This window comes from Zeus faber (assembly GCF_960531495.2).
Source record: "Zeus faber genome assembly, chromosome: 7".
NCBI lineage: Eukaryota > Metazoa > Chordata > Actinopteri > Zeiformes > Zeidae > Zeus > Zeus faber.
Window position 1 is genome coordinate 8,724,441 of NC_137203.1, and position 25,862 is coordinate 8,750,302.

Genomic DNA, 25,862 nt, shown 5'->3' on the forward strand with positions numbered 1-25,862 from the left:
TGAAAGTGACTCTCCATATTTCATGGGAGTTACGCTGACTCCCTCTGCAGCCATGGGTTGTGCTTACACAGTTAGCATGCAGCCCATTGCCATTTCCGAACTCGACAGACGGGGATGAAATTGGTGTTGATAGCATCGTCTACATTCTGAGGAACCCTTTAGCAAACACTCAAAAGAAGGGGACCGATTTGACTGGCACTTGAAAAAACAACAACAAGTCGCCAAGAGTTGGTTTCCTTTTTATCAAAATAGACGCAAAATTGACACCTGACAACATTTTCACCCCCTGATTTACGAAACAGTTATGAGCATGAGGTTTTAAATGATTAAAAAAAAAGTCATTCTACATAGGTTTTTTGCATAGCCGCTAAAACAAAAATTTAAAGTAAATGTATCCAAATGTATTGTATTTTACCAAATGGTTGATTCCTTTTTGAAGATGAATTGCACGCCGACAGACAGAAAGGGAAAACCGTAATTCATTAAATTTGCCCCATGGCTTCCAATCTCGAAAAACCTGGAAGTAAAAGGACAGGCCGACGGCAGGACGTTCGGTGGGGCCTCAGAATTCCTCCTCGGCGTTGCGGCTCTTGGAGGACTTGAGCTGCTGCAGGCGCTCGATGCACGCCGCCACGCTGCGCTCGCCGTGCACCTTGTTGTCGCGCGTGCGCACGTTGACCGTGTCGCTGGTCTTCTCCTTCTCTCCCACAACTTCCCCGGTAAAAGACGAGACAAAGAAAAAGGGACGTCAACGTACGGAGGCGAGCAGAGAGGCGTGGAGAGAGAGAGAGGGGGGGGGGGGAAGCAGTGTCTGCAGATAATGTACATTTTAAGACTCGTTTCTGGATTCTACAAAGTATTGCAGCTTATGAACTACGTGATTCTTTATCACACACACAAACACATTTATAATACATTGTAATTTCCTTGAGGTCGTTTACTGTACCAAGTCAAGTAAATAGGAACTGGAATAAATTAAATCATTCATGGATTTCTCTCTACAGGTAAATATGTTTGAGTATGAATAACTGTATTCGAGTCAGACGTAGAAGAAATGCTCCATCTGATGCAGAAGAACCTGACTTATCGGGCCAAAAATAAATACAATTATATGGATAAATCAGACCAAATGATTAAGCTGAAATGAAGGCAAATTTAAGACTTAATATTTATAGTGAGTTTTCAAGGCCAAACATAACATTTTAAGGAGCTGCAGACACCCAGTGACGACAGACGTGATAGAAAGACGGACGGAGAGCGTTTCCACTGACCCAGGATGAAGTTGTACTGGGCCAGCTGCGCATTCCTGATCTTCTTGTTGAGAGTGCAGCCGGGATCCAGATCCACATCAGTCATGAGGCCAGTGCAGTGGAAGTCCTGCTGGACCTGCGCATGCACACACACACACACGAAAGCTTGTTCAGAACAACAGACCAGGACACTCCCAGCTCTACAGTATATCAATACACTGATGAGCCACAACATTAAAACCACCACTAATATTGTGTAGCTCCCCCTGCTCTGACCCAGTCGTCTAGCCATCACAACTTGGTCCTTGTCAAAATCTCTGAGATCCTTACGCTTGCCCATTTTTCCTGCTTCCAACACATCAACTTCAAGAACTGACTGTTCACTTGCTGCCTGATATATCCCACTCCTTGACAGGTGCCATTGGCACAAGATGATCAATGTCATTCACTTCACCTGTCAGTGGTTTTAATGTTGTGGCTGATTGGTGTAGATATAGACTACACCAGAATATCATTATAGCTCCAGGCTCCAAGCTCTATCACTGTAAAAGCTGTTGGATCTAAACCAGAGTCCAAACAGATGCAGCAGCCATGAAAGTGAAATAAATGCCTTAACATCAGTTATGCAGAGACATTATTTTATGCGCCCTGTCTCCTTTCCAGACCCGACACTAAAGGAGGCAGACGCCCTGAAGTCCTCCCGTCTGGTTCTCACTCCCTGAGGGACTCGCTGTTTCCACCGTCTCCAGACACACTCTTACATAATACTGGTCATTTGATAACAAGTAGACCGGCTAATGTTTAGTTTCATGTTTTTATGGCAATGTCGACTCCTGAATGTTAACTGGTTTTTAGAGTCATTTAAGTTTTATTCTAGATTACTTTGATACATTTACACCAAAATTAGCAGGTTACACACATCGTTTTTTTTTTTTCTTTCTTAAACACGGGTAAACCTTCTAAAAATTGGCAACTGGCTCGGAGCCCACCGGGAAGAGTGGGGTTCTCCACTTTGGTCGCCGCAAAACATTTCATGGTCCCCCATGAGGGAAAAAAGTCATTAACGTCTGATTTTGGATTCCTAATCAGTTTATGAAATGATTGATTGATACACAGATATTCCCGTCTATTGATACGCCAACGTCCGGAACTTCAACGTGCTTCATTGTCCTGGGAAAGGTGTGAAAACTAGCGGGTCGACCGGGTGTCATATTTCCATCAGAGCCCATCAGAGCTTGAGCCGGTAAAAAAAAAAAAAGTGTCTATTGAAGGGTCATTCGACCTGGGACTGAAACCTGGGTGTTACCTTTTCCACTAATGATGATGTTAATGGGTGTTACCGGGTTTTTGGTGCAGTGGGAAAGGGGTATCTGCTACTTCTCAGTTTTCTTTGAAATTTTGTTTGAGCCCATGGTTCCTTACTTTTGGAAAATAAAGATATATTTCCAATATATTTCCAGTTTATAAGAAATAACTACATACGACTCCCTCTTTATTGTTAGAGGGAGTTCAAATTGAGAAAAAGAAAAAAAAAAAAAAAGAATTCTGCGACTTAATTTAAATTCCTTAATTCCTGCAATTTTACTAATAAATAAGTAAATACATAAAACTTCATAAATTGTGAAAAATCACTATAAAGTCTAAATTTTTGGCCTCAATCACAAAAAAAGCAAAATGGAAATCCCAGAGGGCCAGGTGTAAAAAGCAGCGTTTGGAGGCTCCTCACCTTCTGGGCGTACTCCTCGCAGGTGGGTCCCACGGGAACCACCATCACCTGGCGGGGCGAGAGCCACAGCGGCCTGAAAGAAGCACAAAGCATATTTACAGTTCCAGATCCAGCAGCGTCCACAAGGAACCCGCTCAAATGTTTACACCCTCACACGGAGCCAGGCAATTCCATTTGGGTCGCTTAAATATGGATATTATAATCGACTGTTTTGAATCCACCGCAACCAAACAAACAGGGAATTCCCAGACTGGAATCTTAAATAAGTTCAACGAGCGTGCTCAAGGTCCGGAGGCGCTTGGTGTGTGCATATTAACCAGGACTTTGCTTCCACCTGACGCTCAAATCTGCATTTTGAAGAGGGGCAATGAAGATAATTCGCTTAATTAATGATGCCACAAACCATTTGCCTCCGTAGTTTTCGGTCAAAATGGCGATCATCCTCTCCACGGATCCCAGAATGGCCCGGTGGATGATGACCGGCCTCTTCTTGTCGTCGCCGTCATGGCTGGATGGGGAGTGACCGCAAAGAACACAGTGAGAGATGCATGATGCAAAACAGAAGCAAATGCATCAACAAAGGGGAGTCAAACTCACTTAAGGTCTCTGGTCAGATTGTTTAAAATGCAACCGGAGCTTTGTTTTTTCTCTCCCAACCAGAATTTGAATTAGATTAGAAGTTTATACCACCAAGTAAGTATCTACGAGGAAATTGTCATGGTGAGGATTGGCGCGTATCTACAGACAATTAGCATTTTAAAAAGCTTGGCAGGTTGAGAAAAAAATTTAACAAAATAAAACATATGAAATAAAATAGAATGAAAAGTAAAAATAAAATAAAAATTGCCCAATATACACAAATAGGCAAAAAATACAAAATAGAATAGTCAAATACATAAAAAAATACAGAATATCTAAATGTGGTTCTTTACACATAGTTTACTGGTGTGGGTATAAATTGTATTTATAAATAATCCTGTATTCCCTAAGTTCTCCTCAAATTCAGTTTATGACCAAGGCTGATTGACACTGGCCAGTATGGACCCCTCTGTGGGACAAATGCAGCCCGTGGGCCATATCTTTCACATCCCTTCACAATCACAGCAATGCACTCAAGCTAGTGCATCACTGTCACCCCAACGGAAGGGAGTCTGTTCTCTGTGCTGAGGCAGCGGGAATAAAAGCCTCGCAGCACAAAGCAGCATGAAATAAATTCATGGCCACTGCGGGGAATTTTTTTTTAATAAAAATCTAAACCTAAATCAAAGGGAGCGGTGTAATGTGCCACAACAGACTTCACACGGAATATTTTATTCTATCCTGTCTCCAATTCCATCCATACTTTTTTTTTTGGTGTTCTGCCTCTTTACAAATAAAAACCAAAACATTGTCACGCAACATGTACCTGACAAAACTGAGATTAAAGCGGATCGGCAGCTGGAAGTCGAGCTGGATGGTGGCACACTGATGGTAGCGGCCGATGGCGTCTTTGATCTCGATGTCAATCTGCAGAAAAGCGTAGGGACAAAGACATTGAGCCGATCTGTCTGCTGTTCCACACACCCCGGGGGTCTCAGCTTGATATTGCACAGCCTTCTTCTCACCTTTGGTCCATAGAAAGCACCGTCGCCCGGGTTGAGAACCCACTTCTCCCCAAACTCGTTCAAGCTGTTCTCCAGTTGCTGCCAAATTGACACAATCATTACAACTCCGTTGCACATTGCTGACATTCTCCATTGATTTCATTGATTATAAATAATCGATCTCCCCTGGAAAAAAGTAATATTAGTCAATCGCTAAAAGTGAATATACAACTTTTTTTCTCTATTATTTGACATGTAACTCTCTCCATAAGCTAGATACGAAAAAAAATAAAATAAAAAATTGAACTTGAGTCTTTGATATTTTCGAAAAACAAGTGTTTTACCGACACTGGGCTGGAGAGCTGCAGATGGGAACAAAACTTCCGACAAGACCAACAATAAAGACCAAATTTCACTTGTTCTAAAAAACACGCCAAATCAGCAGAGCTGTCCATGGAGTGCCTGCAGAAATATACATCCAGGAAAATGTTTTTGTGGTGTCAGGACTGATTTGTTCAGTGTGTGTTCTGGGCCCCGACGTGGGATTCTAAAAGACACTGGGCTTGCAGAGTACTCATGGATTTCTGATGATATCAAGAATAAATCAAAATTTGTTTTGTGTACGAAAAAATATCTGCAAGAAAATCAGAAAGAGGACTTGTGATTTGTTCAGTATTCTCAGCATTTCTGAGTCTGAAGAGACTCCTATGCATGAATCCTGAAAAGTTTTCCCCGCCCCTGCTTCTCTCACCTTCTCGGCCTGGTCCCAGACCTCGGCCTCTCCCAGGAACTTCTCTGGTCTGGTGGAGAGGTTGAGTTTGAACGTGAAGCCGAACACCTTGTAAACGGTGCGCAGGAAGTCCAGGCAGCCCTTGATCTCCTCCTCGATCTGGAGGTGAAAGGCAACAGTGAGGTCCAAGACTAATTCACAATCATTCACACTCCACGAGGCCCTAAGAATTAGCATACGGATCAAATACAACAAAGAGCTGCATGAATCTTGAAACAAAACAATCATTTTATGTTAGTTACCCAGTCTGTTTATTCTTAACTTTGTAGCAATCTAATTTGTTGTTTTATTTGTTTTCACTGTTTATAGAATATAATACTTCTTTACTGTTATTGTATAAGTTTGATACAACAGTCTCCGTTATCCGGTAATTAACGTTTTTTGACAAGGAAAATCTGTTCAAGTCTGACATATTTAAATCTCTTAGGTCATAATGCCAGGTGAAAATAATTCGAAGCACAATTTTAATTTGTGCTGGGTGATAAAACGATAATAATAATTACGACTAAATTTTTTTCCCTCTGTCCAAATAAAATAGACCATCATTTTTTAGAAAAAAAAAAAAAATCTGCATCTGTTCATTTCCGTGTTCGGCAAGTTGCAATGGAAAGCCAATAAGCTTTGACAATCTAAAGCTGACCAGTCATCTCTAACCAATCACGTTTGTCGATATAGAAATAAGCCTCCCAGGACACGCTGACCGGCAGCAATTTTTTTTTTAGGCAAACTCTGGGATACAACAAAATCTGTCCTCTGCATTTGACCCATCCTACACCTAGGAGCAGAGCACACTACTGCCACGCTGTACTGCCACCCAAGTATGGTTGGCAGTAAGGCACACTGGAATTATGTTGCTTATTTTGTGAAAAACAAATAAATAAAATCTTTAAAAAATATATGATGTATTAATTGGATAATATAATAAACTATTATTATAGTACATCGTTAACGCAATAAGAAATTGTTCCATGACAACCACCTCGACCACATCCGGAATTAAATAAAATAATAATGCAACCATTCCAAAGTTTCCAACGTCATAACCTCCTGAGAAGAAGAGAAGAGTCTTCCCAAGACTGACAATGAAATAAGGAATGTTTTCGAGCCTGTTTATAATACATCAGATGAATGCCTGGGCTTAATGATGCCTGTTAGTAATGTAATATCCAGTCTGTGGATGTAATGTGCATCGTGCCTGTGCTCAGCAACAGTTTAGGAGGGAATTTGTCATTGCCGTAACCTTTCCAACGAGTTTAGACTATAAAGTCTGTGTCATTCAGAGGCAGTTTGAACGGCTCAAAATTGAGCCAGACGAATAATTGCGCCATCAAACAGCTGACAGTATTGACGCGCTGTTCGCCGTCCCGTCACAAAATCAAGTTTATGTGTGTATGTGTCTGTAAATATTTACAGTGGTTCCACTTGGAAATTAGCTCTGCCATTCAGCAGACTACAGCAGTATTTCTTTCTTTATTAGAATATATGTAAAATTATATTCTGAGAATGAGCAGTCAGTATCAAACACATATTGTGTTAGTAGAAGAGGGTTATTGTTTCGACTTTTATCCAGATAGTGAACTGAATTAAATTTGTCATATTGTGATGCACAACTGGGTGGTCTCTAAATTGACTTAACATACAAAATGATCATATGTCATCTGAAACATAAAAATAACTTAATTGAATAACTACAATTTTGGTCGTACATAATTGACTGTGTAATTCAATGTGATCAACCTCAGTTAGATTCATAATATATAGTATTTTGTATTGCTAAGCAGATACTATTTTAGATAATTGTGGAATAAGTTTTAATCAATATTTTTTCTTTGATTCAAAGGTAATGGCAAGGTACACTAAAGAGGTAATTGTAAAAGTGTAATGAGTCTGATTCATTAGTTAATATTACTCTTTTATGTTCCTTCTTATTTCTTTCTTGTCCCCATTCATTCATTTTAAGTATTATTATTATTTTGGTTTGTAATTGATGTCTCATGTGCAGCCTATTTATTATCAGCTGTGCAGCAATCTATCTGGTTCCTATATTTGTTTGTATGAATTTGTTTGTAATATTTCTGTGTGCACCGCATGAGGAATAGTGGCTGAATGTTGTTTATTTTGTGAAAAACAAATAAATAAAATCGAAAAGAAATTAGATAAAAACAATTCCCTTTTATTATCATCGTGACAAAATATTCCTTTATCATCCAACTCGACCGCACCAGGAATTAAAAAAAACAAAACATTGACCATTCAAAAAATTTCCAATATCATCCAAGTTATCCCCCTTCCCAGCGCTGATCCTCACCTGGTCCATGGAGCAGAAGATGTGAGCGTCGTCTTGCTGGAAGCGCCGAACCCTGGTGAGGCCGGTCAGTGCCCCCGACAGCTCGTTCCTGTGAAGCACGCCGAAATCGGCCAAGCGCAGGGGCAGCTCCCTCCAGGAGCGCGGGCGGTGGTCGAACATCAGACTGAGAAGAGCGGGAACACGAGGAACTGAACCATGCTGACAGGCGACGACTCAGTCCTTACGTTTTATACGCAGTCTCAAGGAAAACCCTGCTGATATTCAACCTTGTTTCCATGATTTGGTCTTAAGTGGTAGGTTCTCAGCTTCTCACCGTGGTTAAATGCGGTCCAACTGGGCAAACATTTTTAGCCTGAAGAAACAGTTAAATCTCCTTTTTGAAAACAGGAAGGTCATAATAGTCAGTAGATCTGAAAATGGTAGCTAGAAAGGTAGAAACTGTGACTCAAACTTATTGACTCTTTTGCAATTCTGCCAATCAGCTCCTTTGGCTACATCCACATTAATGTGAGATCTAGTAACGGGAAGTTGGGTCACTTCCAACTGGAAACCCATTGAAGCCAAAGTTACGCTCCAGAGTACAGCGGCAATTGCAAAAAAAGAGTTTAATATAAAATGTGATTTTTTATTAAAATATGTAAAAAATATAAAAATAATAATGATCATAATACACCGAGATACCTCAGACCATAATGTGAGTTTCCCCATTTTCAAAAAAGGTTTAACGATTTAAATATTTCAACTGCTTCAAGCCTTTTTTTTTTGTAGACTTCAAAAGACTTGTAGTTTTTTTTTACGTTTTCTGCCAGCATAGTAGTAGGTTTCTCAATAGTAAAGCATACAGCGAGGTTATGCTATGAAGAGTTATAAATGATGAGAACCAACATCTTAATAGAAATCATTGTGGAACTTAGAGATGCACAATCCTAACCTTGAAGGTTTTGTGCAACTATAATGTCCTCAATGAATTTGTAAATTCCATTTGAAAAGGCGGAAAGTAAGTTTCTCACCGAGTCCTCCCAATTTACCATCATGTAAATGGTCTAAAACACAATTTCACCTCCCCCCCTGTATTGTGTTTAGAGGTAGAACTGCAGAAGGCCTCACCAGTGTCCAGGGCAGTTCATGGGTTTGAGCGCGAAGGTCTCCTTCTCCACTTCGAAGGAGAACATGTTCTCGCTGTAGTGCTGCCAGTGACCAGAGGTCTGCCACAGCTTGCTGTTGTAGATGTTGGGAGTGACGACTTCCTGGAAGCCTCTCTTCCTGTACTCACTCTGTCAATAGCACAATAAAAAGATTTCCTTTTGTTTATTTTCTTCCCCGAGGGGCCATTCTCCATGACAACCGAATACAGGGAGGCTTATACCGTTTTTTGTTTGCCTACAGAAAAGGTTGGATTTTGCATGGATGTTTGTTTGTCTATAAGGTATAGACAAAACATCCTGTTAATATTCCTGGCAGATGACTGACTTTCCAACAGGTTTTCTTCCAATTGCTTCACACGAAACCCAAAATTTGCATAGAAATGTGTGTACTCCCGTGTGTATAACTGCATTTTATTCTTATTTTAAATTCAAATCATGAAGTGGGTCCACAGACAGTAAATATTGTTTCATTTTAAAAATGTAGAACGGCAGCATTATAACCTAAAAGGAGGCGCTTCATAATTGGTTTCACTTAGAGAGGCTCTTGAAACATGAAAAGAAGTAGAATTACTGTGTTGCGGTTGTATGCCTCCGCCAACCACTCAAGTTGCAGTTTACTGCACATCCATGTCTTTCAAGACTCAAAATATATGTAGGGAAGACTTTGAAGGAATTTTATAAAAGGTGTTAAGGTTATTTTTTGGCTAAATGGAAGTTATCACTTTATTGACATGTATGATTCCAGTGAATAATTCCAAGTGAGAAACATACTGTCTTCACTAAGAGACAATTTTTACAGGGGAGTACAGAGGACTGATATACAGTTTTTACACCAAAATTAGCAAATTTTAGGCGAGTGACGCCTTTCCCACTGCGAGGGGAAATGCCCTTGTTTTTATTTTTCTGGTGTGGCACGTTCAACGTCACGAACAGGCCGGAAAAGGGGCGTGTCATGGTTCCAGTGTGATTAAGAACAAAACAGTAAAGGAGACAGCAACCTAAACAAACAATGACATAAAACTGTAAAACTTAATAGAAGAAAAAAAAAAAAAAGTATTTTGTGCCGTTCAAAAGAATCTGCTCGTTCCTGAACGACCCAACACTAGAGTAGAAGCAGCATGGTGCCGATGCCTGCACCGCTCCTTCAGCGGTGGGGAGCGGAGACCGGCTTGGGGCGGTGCTGGAGTGGCTGGGAGCCCGGCGGGGAGCCTGGGGTCTCCCACTGTGGTCCCCACGGAGCGACCCCCACACTCACAACATTTCATGCGGGGAAAAAAAGTCATGACTTCTGATTTTGGATTCTAAATGGGATATGAAGTGGTCGAATGACACATGGATATTCCCGTCTATAAAACCCCAGCGTACTTGACTTCAATGCGCGTTGCATTGTGCAGGTAAAGGGGCCATAATTAGCGGGCGACCCCGGTGTCCTGTTCACATCAGAGCCACTCACATAAATGAGTCGGATACAAAGGAGCTAGAACACCCGCCTGTTTCCTAAAAATCAACCGTGTGGGAAGATTTTGGGTTCCCAGTGAACTACAACAGCAATGGAGAGCGAGTGGTGGATCGGATGAGGACGGTGTCTCGATGTTGTTCGACAGTTGTAGGGTATGTGTGCGGAAACAGAGTGAAACACTCCTAATGCGCACCTTTTATTTTTCATTATTCTACTGTACATTGACAAGTCTAGACCCCAAATATATCGACACCACATTTTCACACGCATTTTTTGTTTTCCAGGAAAAAGACAAACATCTTATATCCGGGTCAATATTGTAATTAACCAGAACGTCTCATAATGACAAATGCCGGTTCAGTGGTTGCATAAAATCGAAGCAGTTTAGGCTCGTACACAGGACCGGCAAAACCGGAAATGGACCCAACTCCACTCCAGGCGTTCCTGAGATATCGCATTCACGAGAATGGGACGGCACATGACGTCACAGTGACCTTGACCTGGGACTACCAAAATCTAATCAGTTCATCCTTGAGTCCAAGTGGTTGATTGAAGAAATTCCCTCAAGGCATTCCTGAGATATCGCGTTCACGAGAATGCGACAGGCGGACGGACAGAGGGACAGACGGACGGACAGATGGAAGGACAGAGAGACAGACAGACAAGAGGGACAGACAGAAAGACAGACCGACGGACAGACGGACAGAGGGACATACGGATGGACAGACAACCTGAAACGATAATGCCTCCAGCCTCGGCTATCGAGGCACGGAGGCTTAAAAAGCCAGGATTTCAACAACATACATGCCAGGCCTTTGACTGAGGAGACATTCCTTTGCTTAAACCATCTAATGAATGAGTCCTGTAACTTTTTTATGTCTTATGGAGATTATGCAAATACTACTTTTAAATAAGAAGCACATAAGATACATTCCCTGCCTTGGTGAATGCATTATTAGAGCTCAGGCTTACAAATTACTCCTTTCTCTCCAGAGGCTTCAAACTAAATCTATCAGCCTCACCATCTCCCTCTGGATGTCAAAGAAGAAATGACTCTGCATTTATCCAAATGTTCCTTTCAGAGAACAGACTCACTCCAGTTCCTGGCACACACTAACCAGGGTTGCGAGATATTGCGATACGAGACTAGACATCGTCTGGGATTTGGTTTATTGTAATATCATGATAAAGTTAAACGTTGCCTTTAACGAAATTACAATTTTGGAACTTTGTACACCGTTCTGACCAATGACGCTACCTGCTTGGTCATAATATCCACATTATTAATGATTGTTTCTGGAATATTTCTAGCGTGTAAATATCTTATGAAAGCAGCAATAGTTATCCCCAATATTATATTATTATTATATAGTCTTAAAAAAAAAAAAAAAAAAAAAAAAAAAACTTGATACAGAGGAAGAACAATTGTCAAACTCACTCTGATGAACTGGACCAGGGTGTTGTAGATAAAAGCTCCTTTAGGCAGGAAGAAGCAGCTTCCTGGACTCAGGTCATGGAAGAAGAAAAGATCTTGTTCCTTAAGAAGGAAATACAACACATTTTGTTCATTCATTCATAGGAAAACAATATATAAAATACCTGTAATTCCTTAAAAACAGACTTTGATGCTGTCTGTTCCAGGCACTAAACCGTACAGTGATAGAATTCTCCTTCTGCATTGAGTGGTTCCCAAAGTGTACTGTAGGAGATGCAGGAGCATCATACCCGGCCCAGTTTGCGATGATCCCGGTTCTTGGCTTCTTCCTGGAACTTCTCCCACTCCTTGAGCATCTTGGAGTCTGGGAAGGAGATCCCGTAGATCCTCTGGAGCGTCTCCATGTCCGCTTTTCCCTCCCAGTATGTGGAGGAATTCTACAAGGACATTTATCAAGAATAGTTGGCTTTTTAAGTGTCCCTTCTCCGTTTAGGCAGTGTAAATAAAGATTTTAAAAAAAAGAAAGACAAATAAAAATACAGATGAAATATAAACAAACAGCAATAAAAGACACCAGCTAAAAACTGGCATAAAAAAAAAAAAAAAGAAAAGAAACCTCATAAAAAACCCTGCTGGCATGACTTGGCATAACCAGCACATACAGATGGAACCATTAAAAGGTCAGAGAGAAACAAGAACATTTTGAAGATAACAAAAGACATGCCCTCAATCAAACATGCTCAATTTCCAGATGGTTTGGTATTACAAGATCATTTGTTTCCGTCCAATTAACGGTTTATAACTAAATTTATGTTTCACGGCCTACTTTAAACAAAGCCTGATCGTTGCGAGACCCACCTTGTGGATCTTCATGGCCTTGATCTTGCCGGTGTGTCGGACGTGCGGCCCTCGGCAAAGATCGATCAAGGGACCACACCTGGAATAAACAGCACGTTCAACAGGCGATACCAGGATGACTAGGTTTGGGTGATATTTTTGGGATATATTTTTCCACGGTATAACAGCATGTGACATTTCATTTTTATTTTTTATTTAAGCAGAAAATGTTTGTATAACTTCCATACAATGTATCGAAATTACAATTTTACAATTGATTTAGAAACAAGATAATTCAATTGTATCACAGTATAAACTTTTTGTTTTTAACCCAGCCCCAAATGGCAGGTTTCATTTTTCAAATATGAATTAAGATCTGCCACGAACCTTTTTCTCTTTCGAAGTCTATTCCCATTCCATTATACAACAGCATTTTATCTTATGATAAAATAATAAAAAACCATGCAATACAATGAAAAAAAAAAAGAAAAAAAAATGAATATCAACACTGCAGTTTTGGTCAAAAAAAAACATGAGGGTATTGTAAAAGCAATACCTGTATACCCTCAAAAGATATATCAACAACAAGTACTGAACTCCAACTAACCTGTAAACGGTGGTGGTGGGAGTGGTGACCTTCTCATTAAGGATACGACACTTGAACTTGTTGTACTGTCGAGGAGAACAGGGTCATTTTAGGGGGGGAGGTAGTAGCGGTGACCCAGTTATGCATTGTTCATATGCATAAGTATGTGGTGCATGCAGCGCTACTGCAAGCATGTGTGAGCCTGCATGCGTGCACATATACCTTAAACATTTCCAGGAGAGTCTCTTTCTTTATTTCCAGCCTCTCAAACGGCTGCTTCTCCTTGATAATCTTCTTGCACAAGGTCTCCAGGCCTGGAAAGTCGTTGCTGGAAACCCCCCTGTGAGGAGACACTCGGGTTTAACACAACACGAAAGCATGAAGAATGATTCCGCCGGATACTTTGTAGTCTGCATTAGTATGCCAAGTGTTTCTATTTCCGATTTCTGTTTTCCAGGGGGCATCGACAATGTGACGAGATGTTCCCCCCGTGCACATCCAGAGGTATTGTCCGGCGACAACTCTTGCCTCTGCCAGAAAGTGATAACCTCGAAAAGGCGGATTCGCATGCCCACCGGCCGGGGCATTCAGGGCTTGTGCACTTCAAAATGACCTCGCGAAAAGAGCCTCCAGATGCCATTAGCATAAAATCACTCCAATAAGGGCGCCGCAGAATTAATTAGACAGCACGCTTCAGCATCTCCAGCAGGCGGAGGCGGAGGGGGAAAAAAGCGCATTTGTTTTAGAAGAAGGAAGGTCAAACAAACAAGATGCTCTGAAAGGAAAGGGTACTTAGACTTAACAAGGCCTTACAAACACTGTCAAACTATAGTAAAATAAATCTCACCTGGTTGTACTCCCGGGGAACTGAATACTAGGTCTGGGTATCGACAGGATCTCACAATATGATTTTGATACAAAGGGTCACAATTGGATTCAACACGATATTAACACAAATCAATAAATTGCCAATGAGAATTGCCAAACCAAGCCTTGTACAGAAATGAAATATGTAAATGAATTTGTGACCGGTGGTACAGTATATAAGCGGAAAATGTAACTTCTGAACAAAGTATGGACATTACAATTTTTAAATAGATTCTGGAGCAACAGATTCAATCAAACAAGAGAATTCAATCAGCGCATATGAGGATCTTATCTTTTCAACCCAGACATACAAAATACAGTATGTATAGCATCCTTTTTTTAAGCTAAAACTATTAGAGACCAGATTGTCCTTCCAAAACAAAGCGCAAAAAAAGAAAAAAAATCGAGTTAGATGACATACTGCTCCCACATATTTCTTTTGCGTGTGTGTGTGTTGTGCGTTGGTCTTAATAATAAAACCTGACCGACAGCCTTGCAGCTCAGCGCCTGCCAAAACAAACACTGCATGCAAGTATAATGAGACAGCTAATTATCGTAAGCGGCGAAACGTCCCCACCCGGCTGCACCCGTGTGACTTACTCTGCGCCGTCGAGGAACATGTCATAGTAGAAGCCGTTCTCGATGGGGGGGCCGTAGCAGAGGCAGCCTCCGTACACCCTCTCCATGGCCTCACCCATGATGTGGGCGCTGGAGTGCCAGTACACCTGTGGAATGTCGGGGACAACACTGCCTGATTAGCCAAATCAGCAGGGGAATCCATTGTGTTTAAAATGATTAGAAAACACCAGTTTTTGTGAAAAATGTCCTCATTTCTATGCCGCTGTGGCTCTTTACTGTGAGTCTACAGAGCGTTCTGTCGTTTGAAAAACCTTCACACCCACAAGGTTATTTTTGGTCCAGTTATTCATATTAGCGGGTACCAGATCCGATTCTGTGCTCAGGTAATGGTAAAAACTGATATGGTAACCAGAAATAGAGTGAATTAGTTGCATTCAGTTCCTGTTTTTATTTTTGGAACTTTTTAAAAATGTATTATTGAAGTTATAGATGTGCACAAACAACACCCATAAACTAAAAATACAATTTCATTATCAAAACAAAGTGCTTAAGAGCGATAAGAGCCATTTCTATAATTGAGCTTAGGCAAAGGCTACAGCTCTCTGAAAAGAGCCAAAATGCCCAAAACAAGCCCTCAGCAATATCAAGGAATGCATACTTGTATTGCTATAGAGAACTGAGGTGTATTTTTTAAAAGCAGTTTTATATTATATTACTTCCATTATATCATGTCCATTGGTGTGTCCCATCTACACAATTTCTTGTAAATAAACAAGGTTGACCAAAAATAATATCTTTTATAAATGACACTGCAGTTGACACATCTTGCATGATTTGAAATGAGTCAACAAAAGCTGAGCCAATTATTGTATTGGGCAACTTCAAAATCAACTTAAATCTGGCCCCTCTTATTTGAGCAGTTTCACCCGTGTTTAATTCAAAATGATGGCGCTTTGTAACTTTTGACACTTTTTAAATAAACCAATTGTGAGAAATAACATAGCATCAGGAGAAATCAAAACAATTCCAAAAACAGGAGAAACAAAAATCAGAAATTGAAAAAAAATAATAATAATAAAAAAAATAATAATAATAATAATAAAAAAGCAAAATACACAGGCCTGTACTTTAGTGTACAGCCTCTGACTCAGGCTCTGTTCAGAATGTTTCAGCCTTTTCAACAAATGTTCCATGTAGGGAGCTAATTTTCCAGCATCGTAAAGAAAGGGAACAGAGCCGCGTTTGAATGTGTTCCCTGCAATGCAGCAGCGTGTCGCTGATAACACTTGCAGGTGCTCGCCCCGCGTACGCTTCCATCCCGGTGTTCGCTTGGAGACCTTGTTTCGTTTTGATAGAAATGCTAAACGGCGCTGCCATCAGGCCAATTAACAGTGCTCAACCAAGCCAATGGAAGACAACACCATCCATTGTTTTCGACACAAAGCATTTTAAATAAATTACCCTTTTTCATAGCTTTGCTCAAAATTCTTTGGAAAGAATTGGAGTGCCAATAATATTTGTAATGAGTTTCATCGGCGTAGTGATCCAGAAAATGTAAAAGGAACTGCTTAATAAGGAAAAGATAAAAAATAAAATGACCCTTTAACAAGCAGACACTTACTGCCTGAGCCTCCTCGTCCTCAAACTTGAGCAGCTGCAGACTACAGTCGTCCTCCAGAGGTCTGTCCAGGTCCCACACATCGTTGTTGACTTTAGAAATCACTGTGTTGTCAGCAAGACCTTGACTGGACAGGGGGGAAAAAATGTTTTTTGAAATAGATTTCCAAACACCATTTCTTTGAGTTAAACTAGTGCAATGCCTGTTCAAAACATGTGTTTGGAACGGGCTGAACTGTTCCGAACCCTGTGACCGTTCAAAACATGTCTGTTCCTAATGGGCTGCACTGTGGATGTAAATAAGTCAGTCGCAGAGCCCTGAAGCCCCACCGCTGCACACTACAAGACCTGTGCGGTCAAAAGTCTCTTGAGAGATATTTTTCTGGAAGTACCCAACAACTTTCCCCCGTTGTTCGAAGTTACTCGAGGGCAACGAGACTGAATTCATTGTCATAGTAGTAGTCGACCGAATTTCGGCCTGGACAATAATTGGATCTGTTAATCATCACTTTTCCAATTATCTGAATCGTTATTTTGTCGGATGATTGCCGATAAAATAAATACATAAATAAAAATGCGCTCCCCTGGCTCTGATGCAGCTGCATCTCTCTGAAAGGTTTCTGCTGGTAATCTGGCTCCATGTCCCGCCCGCAGCTTTTTCGGATTAGTTATACATCACGAATAAATAGCAGGGTTATCAGTGTTATTAACCCAATCAACACTGGATTTGTAGGAGAGACGTGGGGAAGAGAAACGCAGAGAGAGATCGATGGCTGAGACGAGAGGCTGTTTATTTTCAAAGGTAAGAATTATGGTAAGGCTAATCAAATGGTAGTCGTAATCAGATTTTTATCCGTAAAATGCACCTAATTGCCTTGTTCGGATGGTGGGAATCGGAAAAACCAGAAGTTGCTCAAAAAGGCAGTGAACGGAGCTACTTGCTTTTATTGTGGGGAAAAAAACGGATGCAATTTTTCCACTGTGTTGATTTTGCACTTTTCCGTCTTAAAATAAAAGTCTGCCTCCGAACAGACTGAAGATGGATGGATAATGCCTCACCTTACGTATGTCACGCCGTTGCGGCAGATGGCAAATGTTGTAATAATCCATGAATGGTGCCATCGCGCAAGTTCCAATGATTCCACTATGCCTCAAAACGCTCACGTTGCATGTATTGCATTCGGCTGTTTTGCTTTTGCACTTTGTCTTAAAATGATTCCACACCGCTGACATATACTGTATGTTACAAAGGCATGTTAAGGAAGTTTTGTGTTGGAGTTTGTATGACTGTAAATTTTGACACCAAAATTTTCATTTTTACTGCAAAAGTTCATGGGCCCCAAATATCGATTATCGGTCTCCTTGATTACTAACGGGGGGTGAGACGATAGAATAAAATTATATATTTTACTGTTTTTACGATATCTTATGTCCACTGAAGAGGGCAGAACAGAGACCGGCAGCTTGTGAGAAGTGCTGCTAGGTACCGGTACGCGCTCCATAACAGTAGTTAACGTTATGGATATGATTTTGGATTGTGATATATCAAAGATAAGATAATAATGTTAAACGGAACATGATGCTGTGATATGAGTAGAATTAGGAGGAAAAAGGGTGGCGCTAATCATATTTTTTCCATTCATTACCATGTTCAAAGGAAGGTATCATGCGTGCCTCATACTTGTATTTAAACATTGGACTTCTTGAATGTTGTTTTCATTCAAGCCTATGGGCAAAAGTTCCTTGTTTTAATTTTTTACAGAATAAATGGAAAGCAAAGTTATATTTGCACCCCCACACTTTCGCTGATCCGAAAAATGATCCAATCCGTGACTCTAAAACTGTGATACGATCCGAACCGTGATTTTTGTGATCAATTGAACCCCCCGGTTGGACAAAAATATTCGGTTGACTAAAAATGTTCATGAAAACTGTTCCTAAATCAATCCAAGTGGTTAATTTAAGCTCTTGACAAACATGAATATTTTAAATTACTAACTTGCAGTATGATGCATTGATATAAAAATCAATACATTTCACTTTGCCAGAAACAAACATCTGAACCTGCTGGGATAATTCAATCCGTAACTTTAACTGCAGCCTGCGTGCTTCTCTCAGGGCCATTAAAGGGGAGCCATTAAGTTTTTAACTACATATTTTGTCAATAGAAAATTAATTTCCACTTAGCAACCCCCATTTCCATCTAATGAACCAATGTTACTGAAGGAAAGATAAAAAGGCTGTCCTCTACTGTTGACTTACACTGTTTTTTGCTGCTGTGATGCCTGCATTTCTCCACAGTTATTAATAAAGTGTTATCTTATCTCTATAACCACCAACAATTGAGACTATTGTCAAGGAGATTGGTACTTTCTGCATAATGAATCCCAAAGCCTGGCACTCGGTGAGATTTCCTGTTATATCTGATAGAGCGTCCAAAGCAGACGGGAAGAGCCACAGTTATCTCTACATTAACAAAAGTGATGTACTTGAAAATAGCTGTTGCAACGCTATGCCACATGAGAGCAGATACAGCTATTGGTAACCAGAGGCAACGAAGCACATGGGAAATAAAGTCTTTATTCCAGGAAACATTACCGCTTCTCCAAAACTAGCCTTTAAGAACTAAAAATTGAAAACCCCAAGAAACCTTCTGTCAAATCCCCATGTTCCTTAAAGTGTATTTATGTAGACAGTTCTTTGGCACGGACACTTGAGGTCAACTTTTTCTTCTCCTTCTTTCATTTTTGTCTAATGAAGACACTCAACATTAGGTCAGATTGGGAAAGAACAGTCCCCACTGCCACACTGACCTGATCCCACTGGCCACCTGATAAGGGGTGGTCTTCCAGGATTCTGCCTCAACGACCTTTCCATCAGGCAGCGTCACCTTGATCGGTCGGCTGTTCTTCTCCGCTCTCTCGGTCATCAAGGCGTCGTGCTCCGCTTTCAGCTTTGTGTAGAGCGTGAGGCGCTGCTCGATATACTGAGGCTGCGGCGACAGCTGTAACATGACAATAATGCAGCCAAGGCAATGGAGGAAAGTTAATAACTGATCTCCACTCGGTAGTCAATCACCGCCTGACTTTTTGTCACATTGTGGCGATAACGTGACACATGAGGTAAGTGAGCAGTGTTTTGGTTTGTTGCACATATACAAAACTATATATGGCTGCCTCACAAACAGTTCATTTTATTTGTGCTGTTATTTTGTTTGCAACTAGTTTTACAAATACCATATATACAAGAACCTTCTGCACGACACAGTCACCTGTAGAACAACTATTTTGCATTGATGGCAACACATGCCAATAACGTGAGCAGTGCATTGACCAGAATCTGGTTTCTACTGTATGTGTCACTATACGAGGGTCACACATTAATTAGGATTGGACTGCATTGCATTTCTATCAATACAGCAACGTATGTATGTGAGATTGTGGCAAGATTTCGGATCTTCAGAGACCCAATCGACTGCCTACCTAACAGAGCTGTTACCATTCTGAAAGACTGTGTGTCTCTGCACAATTTTCTGAGCCACTCAGCTGACGCCCTGCCAGAGCCACACAGGTACTTTTCTTCCGGCGGAGACAAACCGTTTCCAGTGACACCTGCCTAGATGATCCTTCATGGGCAAGAGAGAGGCCCTGACTGTCAGGAATAATTTCAGAGATGACTTTGCCTCCGAGGCTGGAAATCGGCCATTCCAGGAGAATATTGTTCAGCATGGAGCCCTGGACTCAAATAAATAAATATAAATTGTGTAGTATGCTTTCGGTTCACATTAACTTCTGATTGATTAAATTGTCTACTTTTAACATTTTCACATTGTGTTTTGTGTGTCCCCCTGTTTGTCATATTTCAAGATTGGTAGTATACGTGTACTCTGATATATAAGTTAGGTTAAGAAAATATTAGTCCAGTACAGTAAGGCATTCTTTCAGAGGCAGTATTTATTTTTATTACTAAATAATTCTCCACTTCAAAAATCAATAGTCGATTATTTGCACATTACCGTTTACATATTACGACAAATAATGAACTCATATAGAAGAATATATAATTACAGCATGTTTTTCTGTGTACAGCAGAAAAATAAACAGTGGTCTAAATAAATATGCCTGTAATAAACTTAAAATTGAAAAACTCAACTAAGGCGGACAAAATGTCCATGTGTAAGCATCAGCTGGTTGATCTCCCTCATTAATCGTCTCCCTTCTTGCTCTGGCAGCAAAAAAAAAAACTGGTGTGAATTAAGTGATGAAAACTGAAAAGATGTCACGCTTCTTGGTGGCTGTATTCTCCTCCCGCAGTTCTCATAGCCGGTCCAGAAAGGCTCTCAACAGGATTCTGCTTTCTCTTTCTCTTTCTCTTTCTCTTCCTCTTCCTCTTCCCTGAGCTGAGCTGAGCCGCGCGGGCTGCAGGACGAGAGGTGGTGGGAGGATCTCTCTGGGGAGGGGGCTGGGACGTAGACTGAGAGACAGGCGCTGCTTGCTGGCTGTACTGGTTGAAACGACTGAGGTGTCGAGTCAGTTTGTACGAGGAAGCTGGCTGCGATCCGACCACCCTGACTACATTCCTCATGTGAACATTAAAAGCAACATAACACGGGGATGGTAGCTCAGGAGGTAGAGCTGGTCGTCTTGTAATCTAAAGGTAGCTTGATCGATCCCAGGCTCCTCCTGCTGGCATGCTGTAGTGTCCTTGAGCAAGACACTTAACCCCTAATTGCTCCTGATGGCTGCGTCCGTCGGTGTTTGAATAATTGTAAGTCGCTTTGGATAAAAGTATCTGCCTAATGTAATGTAAACGTAAACATAAGTTAAAGCTCTGTACAGATAGTGCGATTACAAACTGTAATTTTTACTTCCCATAATATTCTATATAGAATACTTGTAAACTATGCTCGTTGACCTAAATATTTGTGTTTGGTAGCAGGTGAATTTCATCAGAGCAATACAGTTAAATAGTTATTTAATAGTCAACATGTAGGGTACTGTAATTTAAGACTATGATTCCACACTCATACAATTTCAGTGAAGTATGTTGCAATTTTGCCATTGCACATTTCAACTATAGACAAGACAAAGAAAACATAACGTTGTCAATTTATCAAGGCTGGACTCGGAGGTACGTGGTGGTGCTTGTGAAAGTCAAGAGAGCCATCCCAGCAGTTCCAGAACCACTGGATACCCAGAACCACTCACAGCATCCCGCTACGCACATAGGGCACTGTTCAGACCTTTGCGCTCCTAAGATACAGTAACTCACCTCCGCTCTTCCACCAGCGTCGCCCGAAGCACCTTTCGCCTTCTTCTTTCCTCCATCTTTAGCACCGGCAGCTCCTGCCTGTCATCAAGTCACAGAATTGTGTCAAGAATATATATATTTACCTTAATATTAGAGTAAATATGATGAGTCGGCGCGTGCGCGCACACACACACACACACACTTTCCATTAGAAAATTGCTGCCAGTCAAAGTGTACTGGAAGATTGCCATTTCTCGGACAAATGGGAGAGATTCCAGTGTACAAATATTATCTGTGTTTATTGAGCTTAAAAACAATTGATAAGCAGGATATAAAAAGAATGAAGTCATGTCGATTTATAGTATTTTTTATTGAATATTCAAAATAAAAGAATTCCAGTAGGGTTACGCGGTTCGAAAAATAAATAAGTAAATATTAGGCATTTTATGATTTGAAATCAAATAATTTTCTGTTTGTGATCAGTAAATAACAAGTGCAGATGCTTTAATTAACATTTTACTCAAATACAATTTTGACGAAAATCAATAAAAATGGATGAAATGGCAAGCGGGTTTAAATAAACAACAAAAGTTGGCGGCGTTGCACCGCTTGTCGACATATTTTACACAATGGATATTCACCGTCTGCTTTGCGTCTGAACTTAAATATAAATATGATTAAAAAAATAAAAAAAAAAACCTCCAAACTATGGACTTAGGTGTGATTGTCGTCCCATGACGTCATCTTTCTGCTTCCCCTCCGCGCTCTGGATGCGCCGTCACGACTCCGCGCGCGCGCTCACGAGCCCAATTGTGCACGAGGGAGGAGGTGGGGCCTATTTCTACGTCGACAAACGCGATTGGTCGCGAGCTTTACGTCGTCCGAACCGATTGGCTTCCCGTTGCAACTTGCCCAACGCCGAAACGAACAGATCTGCGGATTTTTACTAATTCATGGGGATAAATATTGCCGATACATATTCTAATAATCATCGTTATCGTTTTGTCACCCGGCACGAGTTAAAATTGTGCTTGGAGGGAATTATTTTCACCGAACATTATGACCGGAGAGATGAAAATGTCAGGACTTCACCGGATTTTCCCCAGTCAAAAACCGGTAACCGAACCTCAGAGAGAGAGAGAGACACACACACACACACACACACACACACACACACACCTGTATGTACTAGGAAAGTGTTTCTCAGCTCGACTTTCTGCCATGGCAAATGTTTTTCAAAATGTTCAGCAAAATAAGCGGGTGGCGCACCTCTCCACCTCCCTCGAACGTCACGAGCATGTTTACCTGTGACTGTGATCGGGCTTCTCGTAGCACGACTAGAGCTCCGTGTGAAACCTGAGCTTGTTCGGATGCAGAACATAGTTGGTTTAATGGCCGCAAGAGATTATTCGGTGCGGCCCGGCACGTTTGACTTTAAAACACGTTTTGGGAGTTTTTTCTTTGAATTTGAAAAAAAAAAAAAAAAAAAAAAAGTCACAGCAGTTAAACACTGTGCTGGGGTTCTGGTTTCTATATATCCATCTGTATAAAATGCTTGCAGGGCGATATAACGTTGGTGTACTTGCCAAAATCTAATTATTGTTATTATTATTATTATTATTGTCATATACAGTAAAGCACATAACCTCAAGGTTCCAGGAAGTTTGGAAGCTAAACGTCATAGCGGCTAACCACAGCGCCGGCGTTCACGTCCCAGCATGCGGCTAACAGCTGGCTAGGCTCACCGCTAGCCGCCCACTTGGGTTAACTCTTCCCGCGGCGACGCGCTCGCAACAAAGCCTCACCTTGTCGCCGTCTCGCACCTGCAGTTCGCTCATCTTCTCCGCCACGCTGCCCTCGGCCATGACAGCGCTGCAGCCTCGTCTCCTTCCCGCGGCGGTGACGCCAACCGGCTCAGCGGGGCTCGGGCAACTCCGCGCGAGCCGGGTGCGCGACTGATGACGTACCCGGATGTTGCGAATCTGACGCAACAATCGCGAGCGGTGACTTTATTTTCACCTTTTTACTCTCTTTGTCAGTAATAGGGTAAACGATGGGAGATGTTTGGTAAGAAAAATACATACATAACTATTAAAATTAATTATATATGTATTTTTTATATTCTATTTATGTTTATTTTCTATTTCCCATTCATACCCATGTGATTAAATGACAATAATAATAAATAGATGATGTACCCTGTGTGTATATGGTGGTGCCAGGGAGTGTCTAAAAATGCCTCTTTTCTGATACTTTATAATAAATGATTATTTGGACGATTCTACATGTATGCACAGTATGCACACAGACATACAGTCACACTAGTTTTTTTTTTTTTAAAGCCCATCATCATGTTCTGTGATTATTCTGTTGATTTATGAGCTGATAGCGCGGGACTCAAGAGGAACGTCAACAAGGAAAGGAAAAAAAAACAACAGGAAATGTAATAAGAAAGAAAAGTATTAAAGTGAATTCAGTGATTTGTTTCTAAAATGCATTATAAATGTCAGAAAGTAATTGGCAAAAACATGCAAAGAGACCGAACCATGTCGTATTGAATTGCGGAGTCAAACTGTTAAACTGTCTCAACGTTTTCGCGTTCGGGATTATTTGGGGCGGGGCATAATAGTGACTTGATGACGCGGAGCGGCGTGGCCCCTCCCCACTAACGCCACATCAACACCGGGTGGGAATCGAAGCGTCAGTGGTGAAATAAGATAAGCTCACAGCCTGGAGTCTGCGCTCAAACGCTGTTGAGGGAATAAACGCCTGGAGTAAAAGGCGTCTTCTGGGAGACCGTGAACTTATGCCACGGACGCCCGTAACAAAAAAAGAAGCGTCCCGCTGGTTTGACCGCACAGGGGGTTTGGTTATGTTAGCGTTAGGTGCGTGCTAGCAGGCCGCGGAGCCCCGACTCAGCGGGGGGTCCAGCAGCCAGACAGCGCTGCTTCGAGGTCAACGGCTAGAGACACAGGACTGGATTCAGTAAAGTAACATTAAAACATGGAAGTTAATCTGATGTAAACGTTTATATATTATTACACGGTTTGGGTGTGGTTTCAGCAGACATGCCCCCAGCGTCTCGGGAACTGCCTTTTTTTTCTCCACGATTTTTTAAACCTAATTTTGTATACTTTGCCATTTCTTTAATCATTTAAATTTGGCTGTACGGTTTATAACACATTTTTCTGTGGTGTGACCAAGTCTGAACACATGTTCATTTTTGCTTTACAGGGACATTTAAGGTGCAGTTTGTAGGATCAACAGAACAGACTTGGAAATAGAATATATTATTATAAGTATGTTTAAATTACCGTATAATCCCATGAAAATAAGAATCGTTGTGTTGGAATTAGCTAGCGGGTACACTTCATGTAGGCAGCCATGTTGCACCGCCACGTTTCTTCTACAGTAGCCCAAAACAGACAAACCAAACACTGGCTCTAGAAAGGGCCTTTCGCGTTTTTCGCAGCTACTGTCTCTTCTACAGAGGCCGCCATGTTGCACCGCCATGAGGAGGGGGTATTCAATTGGCTGTGATCTGCAACCTCACCACTAGATGCCAGTAAATTCTGCACACTGCACCTTTAAGTAGTCTAAAAGTTAAGTTAAAAAATAAGCTATACTTTCCGAATGTACTTTGTCATTTGGCTTTTATAGCCTTAATAATATTTAATACACAAAACAGAATTCATGTCATGAACAAAAACACTTTAAAATGAAAAAATATTTTTTTGCCATAAGTTCCCTGTGGCCATCTCTGCAAATAACTACTGTATATCCAGTATGGATGTCAAATTACATTGTCTGTGTAGTCATTTAGTGATAATAGCTCCTTCATGTAAATGTCTTCCCTTATGCTTTTCTATCAGATAGCTGAACAATAAAAAACATTTGTGAATATATTTACACAGATGAGCCCTTTGGATGACTATTGACTATTGACACTCTAAAATCTGGTAACATTTAGTTTAAACAATGGCCTTCGGCCAATTTCCCAGATTTTAATATAAAATGAAAACAAACAAAAAAACCAAACACAGACTCCAGACTTGTACCACTCCCCTACTGCAACATCTTACAATAGGTTCCAAAACAACAGCGAGAGAGGAGCACGACAGCGACCCGTCGGGTTCCATCCTCGACGACAGACTGACCTTTGGAGGCGTCTGTCATGGAGCGCACACCAAATGTCACTCAAGCCTGTTTTTCCTTAACAAACTGAGGAGACTGAATGGGAACTGAATGGGTCGGTGCTCCGTGCCTCCTGTCCCTGCTTCATTGAGCGGGTATTGACCTTCAGTTGCAGAACTGTTTGGAACAATATGGAAGACTATGAGACCAGAGAGGGGGATAATGACGAGTGGTAAAATCACTGGAGAAAAAAAACAGCTAAATACCGCCAGGGACCCTTATGAGGAGCGAGCAAT

General features: G+C 41.1%; 1 protein-coding gene across 1 annotated transcript; it reads right to left on the reverse strand.

Annotated features, from left to right (window-relative positions):
* Nucleotides 1–227: 227 nt before the first annotated feature.
* Nucleotides 228–23,365, reverse strand: tars1 (threonyl-tRNA synthetase 1). Its single transcript, XM_080003469.1, has 19 exons — nucleotides 23,238–23,365; nucleotides 21,454–21,531; nucleotides 18,996–19,186; nucleotides 16,187–16,310; nucleotides 14,587–14,711; nucleotides 13,342–13,459; nucleotides 13,141–13,205; nucleotides 12,555–12,633; nucleotides 11,987–12,133; nucleotides 11,700–11,798; nucleotides 8,765–8,931; nucleotides 7,658–7,820; nucleotides 5,311–5,448; nucleotides 4,581–4,658; nucleotides 4,382–4,482; nucleotides 3,380–3,484; nucleotides 2,977–3,049; nucleotides 1,272–1,386; nucleotides 228–711 (listed from the first exon to the last, which is right to left on the reverse strand). The coding sequence occupies exons 1-19, from the start codon at nucleotides 23,295–23,297 to the stop codon at nucleotides 563–565; spliced, it is 2,175 nt and encodes a 724-aa protein (XP_079859595.1). The 5' UTR covers nucleotides 23,298–23,365; the 3' UTR covers nucleotides 228–562.
* Between the last annotated feature and the right edge of the window lie 2,497 nt (nucleotides 23,366–25,862).

Coding starts and splice junctions, on each gene's coding strand:
- tars1 (XM_080003469.1), bottom strand. CDS start 23,297: ATGGCCGAGGGCAGCGTGGCGGAGAAGATGAGCGAACTGCAGGTGCGA. Junction 4,659..5,310: donor TCTGGGACCAGGCCGAGAAG/GTGAGAGAAGCA, acceptor TCAATTTGGCAG/CAACTGGAGAACAGCTTGAA. Junction 3,050..3,379: donor GAAAACTACGGAGGCAAATG/GTTTGTGGCATC, acceptor TGCTTCTTTCAG/GCCGCTGTGGCTCTCGCCCC.